Source organism: Pelobates fuscus, chromosome 3, assembly GCF_036172605.1.
Source record: "Pelobates fuscus isolate aPelFus1 chromosome 3, aPelFus1.pri, whole genome shotgun sequence".
Taxonomy (NCBI): Eukaryota; Metazoa; Chordata; class Amphibia; order Anura; family Pelobatidae; genus Pelobates; species Pelobates fuscus.
In genome coordinates this window covers 109,589,220-109,597,850 of record NC_086319.1, presented here as the reverse complement: position 1 = coordinate 109,597,850, position 8,631 = coordinate 109,589,220, and the positions used below count along the sequence as shown (strand labels likewise).

Genomic DNA, 8,631 nt, shown 5'->3' with positions numbered 1-8,631 from the left:
GCCTATGCCCGTCAGTGGCAGGGTGCAGTTTCATCTAATGGTGTTGGTCAGCCAGGCACGCGTTGTGAAGGCTGGCAAGATGGCACCTTGATGGCAAGTCAGACAGTGCATGGTAATCTGCTGTCTGCTTCTCAGCTCAGCTCCTCCAGGAGACCCTTCGCATCCCATGGCTGTTTATGGAAGTGCCCCCTGTGCTGCCAATGCTTTCTCCACCGCCGGAGGCGGGCCGCCATAGGGCCGGTAGCCGTGTGGTGGTCATGAGGGTTTCGGTGTGCCTGTGCAGGTACTTTTGCGGGAGGTACATTTGTGGCTGGCAGTAAGTACATGTTGTGCAATTGCAGCCAAAATGCTGTAAGGTGGCTGTCCAGCCGGAAGTAGCAGTCTGGACCTTTCCTCCTGGTGTAGCTGGAAGCATGCGGCCGCCGCCATGTTGGAATGCTGTTTGTGGCTGCAGCTTGTGTCTCGGCAGTACCACAAGTCTCCCGCGGAGATGAGTAGCCCTCCAGGTGGGGACTGTGATAACCCTTGCCAATCCAAAGGAGGAGGGTACAGGGCAGCATAGAGAGTTCCGTCTTGAGGCTGCTCTGCATGGAACAGGAGAGCGGCTGCATCTCCCGTCCAGAGGTTCCACTAGGCCTCACTTGGTTCCTCAGGAAAAACAGCTGTAGCCACTATGTGGACCCCTCACCGGGTACACAATGGAATTCAGGTAAGTGCCAGAGGGTGCTTGGGAACAGCGCCCGAAGACGGTATATTGCAGGGTAGAACAATTAGAAGAGGAGCACTTGCAAGATGCGTTCGACCGTCATGATTGTCAGGCCCTGCCCCCAAATTATAAGTTTTGTTTAGTATTAAATCTGAAATTCATTTTGAATTACCAGCAATTCTCACTTTTGTAAATAACTGAATATTTTGGGTTGAAATCCAGGTGACAGTCCAGTTTAATACCCCTATTGAGAGGAAAGCATGGAAATGTGACCAGTTTCATTTAAACTTAGTGAGTCTTGCGTTTGGTTACGGAAAAGGATAGATATTTACAAAATATTCACAGGCAAAAAGTACAGGTTACCCTATCAGTTCACTATGACATGCAAGCTCATGTACAGACCATAAAGTATTCATTGACCAGAAGCGTCTGGAATGCAAAGGAACAAGGGTTACAGTACAATGACACCAGTAAAGTCCCAATTGAGTAATGTTGGCAGTATTAATTTAGCATATGTAACACTTTTTGGTAGGTATTAACTTATTAAATGTAACTAGTGCACTTTGCCCTAACCAGGATGCAGATGACGAAATCCACTCAGACGTCTGTGTATAAAGTTGCAGTGAGGAGGGAAGTCCTTCTCTTAACTCTGGAGTAGATCTCTCAGAACCTAAACTTTCAGGATAATCCATTAATATGGACAATCGGCCTGGCAAATGGACAGCCATCTTTGTTCTGTGTACATTATTCATTTACCAGGTGAGCCAAAATAATGTACTCTGTATGGGATTTTGCATTCCTCATTGCACATGACTGAATGTAACATGATGAAGGTCATGTGATAAATTTGAAGTCTCCAAGATGCCACCGTGTTTGCAGTGCTGGGTCAAAAGGGAACAAGGGTTGAGCAAATAGAAATAGACTGTAGGATAGATAGAGCACTCAGCATTAAGTTCACATGGAAATTATTTTAACTTGAAGTCAATGTCTGAGCCTGTGAAGTTCACAGTTTATCCACGTTCATTATCTCTTGGAACAGAGCAGGGCTTTTCAAAATATCACTAAGTAACTACAAAAGACAGCAATTGTTCTCAATATCTATTAACAGGTTTATAGATAGACTCAAGGCACCAATGCAAGTTAGACACAAGGTCTATGCTGGGTTAAGATTTGTTATTCTGGTCGGATTCATTAAATTCCTTTCTATTTTATTTTTAACCCCTTTTCTAACCTTTTAACCAGCAGAGTTTCCCCTTTTGCATCAAAACTAAAGCTGACAATTGAAATGCAGCACCCCTGAAACCAATGTCTTGACAATATACCACTGCTTATGGAAACAGCTCAGCATTGCTACAAAACGTTAAATGAGAATGAACAAGTTACTTCTTGGTTTTGTGAGAATACACTGCAGAAGCGGGCTGTTGTCACCTGTGCAATTTAATTTGCCAACTAACACAAACTAATTTCCCATTTTAGCTAAAAAATATTACTCTGTAAAAAAAAGTGTTGCCTAGATTAACTAACATTATATTTATTATTTTTAAACACATATTACACTTTTTAATTTCAAGACAAAGTCAAAGTTTTTCCACTCACAGGTGCACAAGGGGTAGATCTGAGTAATTTGAAAAGCGAAAGTAAATTTGTATTTTTACGAGAAGGAAAATAATATATGGGACTCAGATTCTTTGTGATTAAAGTGTATACCATTGACTACATTTTGAACTGTGAGCATTCACTTTGACATTTTAGTGCATAATCCTGTGTATTATTAATACTTTATGACTTATTAAAAATTATTATTCCAGGATTGTCTTTATTTTGTGTGTTGGTTAATTTTAGTGAGAAGTGCCCCTTATTTTATGGGGAATAAGGCTCACGTAATTTTATTAAATAGGGACAAGAATACCTTCCATACACAATGTCCCTTTTATCTTTAATTGGCACGTGAAGAACTGAGAGTGAAAATGTGTGTTTTTTACACATTGCACAAAATACAATAGGTGGTTGTAAGGAGGGCAGCAAAATATTCTTGCACGCTGGTTACAATAAGATTAGGATTTTATTTTGAAATAATTCTCAAATTTTATCTACATTTGAATTAATAAACAGCTGCACATGTTTGGTTTTGTTACCTAACTGTATGGGAAAACTGCTTGTTACATTTATATATAATATATTCCATGTGTGTAAATCGTAGCAAATTCAAAATGCACAAAATCTATAGTAATGTTGCAATGTGCCCAGAAGTGGTGCATGATAAATAAAATCTTGATACTTTGAATAGATTGCATGAAGAAAGTATTAAGTGATTAATGTCCACTTATCTAAGCTTTCACTAGATTAGTGGTTTTCAATCTTTTTTGACAGGGACCCAAAATATGTGCCTGCTTCCCAGTATCAAAGATGGGGGAGACAGTGCTGCTACATTATTTGGTTTAATGCGTGCTACTGCCCTATTAATGTAGTGTTCCTTTTCCAGCCAGTCTGATCACATTCTATGGTCTAGGGAACCAAGGATTTTTTTACCATAAGCAAAATGTTATTATAGAACATTCATAAAATTGTTTGAATTTTGCATTTAGGTGGAGGCTGCTTCCCTCAGTGGCCTTGCCCAAAAGGCGGCGGTGAGACTGCCAAGGATGACACCGTTTTGGAGGGGACTGTCCTTGCGTCCTATAGGTGCTTCATGCAGAGATCCCTCAGAATGCCTCACACGACTGTGCAAGTAATTATCTCACAATAAATACAATCCCTTTAAAACTTGTTATCACACAAGCACCTTTTTTTAACTCCTTCAACCTTGGTACTTGTGTATACACGATTTAAATTTATTTGCAAACAAATTTAGTCTGAAAATTATGCTTTTTATAACTCCTGAAATTCACAGCACAGTGACACTAACAACTGTCACGCTCTAATTGTTGAGAAAGCTGAGAGCTGCAGCCTTACTCCTCCAGCCACCCTCCCACCAAGAGGAGAAGCCAATCGGAGGGTTGCTGATGCTGGCATGGAGTTCAGAGCTGACTGAGGACAGAGGGCACAAGTGTGCTGTAACTCCTGTCAGCAGGCAGCACTCTCTTCCCTGCTTCATTACTATGTCAACCTGCACATCATAATGGAGCAGGGACGCAGCTTGATGGCTGCTGTCAAGCGTTACAGCACAAATGCGCATGAATGTGTATATGTGTGTGTGCTTCAGAGTGTGTATATACGTGCATGTATTAGTATGTGTGTGTCAAAAGAAGCTGCATGGCTGCAGAAAGGGTGATATCAGCAAAGTCATGGCAATGTGACAACATATAATAATTATACAATACGTATATTTATTTACAACACTGTTTCCTTGCCTGTTACTTAAATATTTTATTTTATACTTAAGTTTTTCTGTCCAACCAAAATTCGGATTTTTGTTTCTGTTTAATAATGTGCTGGCGGGAGATTTAATTATTCACTGTAACATATTTAATTAAATTATTTTATATAGTTCCCTCATACTGATATCTTTCGATAGATAGGTAATGATACAGTCTTCTAAAAAAATCTCCTGTTTGTTTTTCATTTCAGAAACAATCGCTGCTCTTTGCAGACGTTTGCTGATTGAGCAAAGTTAATTTTGGTCAAATCTTTTTACCCACTTATCTGCAGTGAAAAAAAAGAAAAAATATGAGGAGAGGCGTCCTGGGCAAATATACTAACTCATGCTATTTATTAAAAAAAAGAACTTTTATATGTCATATTTGTGTTATATGTATTTTTGCTGGTGTATAGGTGTTAATACTATGTGTTTGCTGCATGGAAACAGGGAACTGTTTTTCAAACAATCAAATGTCCATCCAGTCAATACTAGGAATGGGGAGGTTAGTATATTTACTACTGCTACAAACCTATAACTATCATTGAGCTCGGTAATAACATCATCTATACTCCAGGACATACTTGAAATTTTGTGAATGCTAAACCTATTCTTTCTGGTTAAATAACCAATATTATTTCTGTTATTTGTTAAAGGCATGAATATTTATTTTCATGTCTTATGCACGCCCTTGTATTCTTTCATAAATCAGTTGACTATAAAAATGCTGCTGTGTTTGTTTTTTTGAGCATTTATGAATTGACCTAAACTCCGGTTCTGATAAAGCAAATATGACCACTCCCCAATGGAACAACTGAGAAATCTGGACCCCAAATTAGGATTGAGGGTTTTCCAATGAATTGGTTCTTCTTCTGATTTTCAATGAGCTGAGACTGGCTGATATATTTCAGCATATCTCTGAACCTACTGACAGGCACACACTCTCAGATACACATAAAATTACATACACACACTGACACACTCACAGGCACACCCATTCTCACTCACAGACACACACTGACAGCTACACTCACTCACTCACTCACAGTAAGGTGGACAGCCCCAGAACACGAGGGAAACAAGGCATTTGTCTGGGAGCTTGGGTGGCATTTTTTGGCGCCACCCTAGAAAAATGCCTTGTTTGTGGTAAATACATCCCTGCCTACTGGCACAAATTAGTGCATTTGCAAGAGCAGGTTTACAAATCTAGATTAACTTAAAAGCTTTTGCAATTTATAGCAACAGGTAAAAAAAAAAAAAAGCTCAAACCAGTATGAAGTATGTTTGCCATACACGAATACCCTTTAACCCCTTATGGACCGCAGACGTACTAGGTACTGTGGCAAACAGAACCTCGCCACAGGCTCATGGAGGAGCCTGCTTGCCAACCTCCTGCCTCAAGACTATGGGCCATGCGAAAAGGCTCATACAAGACTTTGTTCGTGGCCTTTCTCTATTCTGTTTGGAAATTGAACAGGCGCACAAACTATGGACCACCCGGGAGCTTGTTAAGCTTAATTGACAGTTTGTAACACGTTCCACCTCAGTGTTCTAATTGTTCGTCCACAGGCAGCGGTGTTTGGACTTCGAGTTAATGGAGCTGAAATCGGCTGCTCTAAGGGTATTGCAGCGATGCCTCGATGTCGAGGCATTCTGCAATACTTCTCCTGACTGCCGGGTCGCAGTTTAGCAGAGTATAGGAAGCCATCGGGCAGGCTTATGATGCTCTGCCTGTGTGCTAAGTTCATCAAGCGCTCGAGGCACTCAGTAAAGGCTTAAATAAAATAAATAAAATAAATTTAAAAAAACGAATAAAATAAATGTATTATTCTCCCCTCTCCCCCGCCCCACCCAACTATGTGGCTTCCAAGATAGCGCTGCCTTTCTAAAGGTAGTACATCATGGGGGTTCTGAGTGTGTCCCTAGCATGCCTCATTATAGCAATCAGAGCTTGACCCTATAATAATATTTATTATTACTATGATCCCCATTGGTCTGGTCAGGTCAATATTAGTAAATATTGACTCTGATCAGTGTGGATCTCCCTCCCTCTCTTCACTTGTGTTTTAGTGTGAGAGCGAGATCTGGGTTTAGGTAGAGGGATTAGGTAGTTTTAGGTAGGGATTTGTAAAATTGAGACTCATTTCAGAGCCAGTAATGCCAATCTAGCCAGTAATCACTACGGTCATGGGCGTAGGAACCCCAAAAAATCTGGGGGGGATAGCATTTTTACTCGCCGGGTATATTCTTATTCCGTAAACTAGGAGTTGTTTATCCCATTGTACAGCGCTACGGAATTTGCAGTCGCTATATAAATGATTAAATAATAACAACATTAAAGGGTCACCACAGGGAAGGGGTTTTACTTACCCGGATACAGCGCCGGGATCCTCCTGATTAGAACCACCCCTACCCTTCCCATGAATATTAGAACCACCCCTACCCCTTCCATGCACAAAAGAACTCCACCTACCCCTTCCACGCACATTAACTCCCTACCCCTTCCATGCATATTAGTACCCCCCTAACCCCTTCCATGCATATTAGAACCCACTCTACCTCTTCCATTCATATTAGTACTCCCCTAACCCCTTCCAATAATTTTTCTACCTACCCCCTCCTCCCATCCATATTAGTAGCCCCCCTAAACCCTTCCAATTATTTTTCTACCTACCCCTCTCCCCTATCCTTATTAGTAGCCCCTCTAACCCTTTCCAATTATTTTTCTGCCATGTTAACTAACGCCAGTGCTGGAGTGCCTACATTAAAAGGCCTGCAGGGACAGGCTATAGACACCAGAACCACTACACTAAGCTGCAGTGCTTCTGGGGACTATAGTGTTTCTTTAATGTGAGGTAAATTAGAGATTAGTGCAACGAATAATATGCTAGATTGCCTACTTACAACCAGATGAGGATGATGATGGGCTCTAGCTGCAGTCTGGCTCCACTGGTCTGGTGTATAACAGGCTCTCTGGAGGCTGTTTGTAACTGTGGTCACAAAAATCAATGTTCTGTGAGAACGGGAAGCAGCTCCATTTTTTGGGGGTCCTTTACACAGCTCAAGGTCTGGATCCCAGGGTCCACCTTCATGTTCCACCAATGAGTTTGTTCACAGGGGGTGGAGTGTGTAGGGGATGTCCTGATATGTGTGTAAGGAATGCATTGTGTGAATCTGTGTTTGTATGTGTAAGGGCTGCAAGGTGTGATTCTGTGTATGTACGGGATGCAGTGTGTGCGTCTGTAAGGGGTGCATTGAGTGTATGTACGGGGTGCATTGAGTGTGTAAGGTTGCATGATTGTGTGAGTGTGTGTGTGTGTGTGCACGGGGTGCATTGAGTGTGTGTAAGGATGAATTGTGTGTTTCTGTGTGTGTAAGGGTGGTATGATTGTGTGATTGTGTGTGTGTGTGTGTGTGTGTGTGGTGGATGTCAATCTCTCTCCCTCCCTTGTCACTCTTTCTCCCCCCCCTCCCTGCTTCTTTCTCCCCCCCCTCCCTCCCTGCTTCTTTCTCCCCCCCTCCCTCCCTGCTTCTTTCTCCCCCCCCTCCCTCCCTGCTTCTTTCTCCCCCCCTCCCTCCCTGCTTCCTTCTCCCCCCCCTCCCTCCCTGCTTCCTTCTCCCCCCCCTCCCTCCCTGCTTCCTTCTCCCCCCCTCCCTCCCTGCTTCCTTCTCCCCCCCCTCCCTCCCTGCTTCTTTCTCCCCCCCTCCCTCCCTGCTTCTTTCTCCCCCCCTCCCTCCCTGCTTCTTTCTCCCCCCCCCTCCCTCCCTGCTTCTTTCTCCCCCCTCCCTCCCTGCTTCTTTCTCCCCCCCTCCCTCCCTGCTTCTTTCTCCCCCCCTCCCTCCCTGCTTCTTTCTCCCCCCCTCCCTGCTTCTTTCTCCCCCCCTCCCTGCTTCTTTCTCCCCCCTCCCTCCCTGCTTCTTTCTCCCCCCCTCCCTGCTTCTTTCTCCCCCCCCTCCCTGCTTCTTTCTCCCCCCCTCCCTGCTTCTTTCTCCCCCCCTCCCTGCTTCTTTCTCCCCCCCTCCCTGCTTCTTTCTCCCCCCCTCCCTGCTTCTTTCTCCCCCCTCCCTGCTTCTTTCTCCCCCCTGCTTCTTTCTCCCCCCCCCTGCTTCTTTCCCCCCTCCCTGCTTCTTTCCCCCCCTCCCTGCTTCTTTCTCCCCCCTCCCTGCTTCTTTCCCCCCCCCTCCCTGTTTCTTTATTTCCCCACCCTCCCTCCCTGTTTCTTTATTTCCCCTCCCTCCCTGTTTCTTTATTCCCCCCCCTTCCCCCCCTGTTTCTTTATTTCCCCTTCCTCCCTCCCTCCCTGTTTCTTTATTTCCCCTCCCTCCCTGTTTCTTTATTCCCCCCCTCCCCCCTCCCTCCCTGTTTCTTTATTCCCCCCCCTCCTGTTTCTTTATCCCCCCCCCCCTGTTTCTTTATTCCCCCCCCCCTCCCCTCCCTGTTTCTTTATTTCCCCTTCCTCCCTCCCTCCCTGTTTCTTTATTCCCCCCCCCTCCCTCTTCCCCCCTTCCTGTTTCTTTCTCTCCCTCCCTCCCCTACCTATGATGTAGCGTGGCCGAGCGCTGTATAGTC

At 44.0% G+C, this 8,631-nt stretch overlaps 1 protein-coding gene across 1 annotated transcript; it reads left to right on the top strand.

Moving 5' to 3' along the window:
* The first annotated feature begins 1,335 nt into the window (after nucleotides 1-1,335).
* LEAP2 (liver enriched antimicrobial peptide 2) lies at nucleotides 1,336-4,443 on the top strand. Its single transcript, XM_063445253.1, has 3 exons — nucleotides 1,336-1,465; nucleotides 3,292-3,434; nucleotides 4,274-4,443. Exons 1-3 carry the CDS (start codon nucleotides 1,403-1,405, stop codon nucleotides 4,308-4,310), a joined length of 243 nt encoding a protein of 80 aa, XP_063301323.1. The 5' UTR covers nucleotides 1,336-1,402; the 3' UTR covers nucleotides 4,311-4,443.
* Nucleotides 4,444-8,631: the final 4,188 nt, after the last annotated feature.

Excerpts from the sequence above, each read along its gene's own strand:
- LEAP2 (XM_063445253.1), top strand. The coding sequence starts at position 1,403 with ATGGACAATCGGCCTGGCAAATGGACAGCCATCTTTGTTCTGTGTACA. Across the intron at positions 1,466-3,291 it reads GTACATTATTCATTTACCAG|GTGGAGGCTGCTTCCCTCAG; the intron begins GTGAGCCAAAAT and ends TTTTGCATTTAG. Across the intron at positions 3,435-4,273 it reads TGCCTCACACGACTGTGCAA|AAACAATCGCTGCTCTTTGC; the intron begins GTAATTATCTCA and ends TTTTCATTTCAG.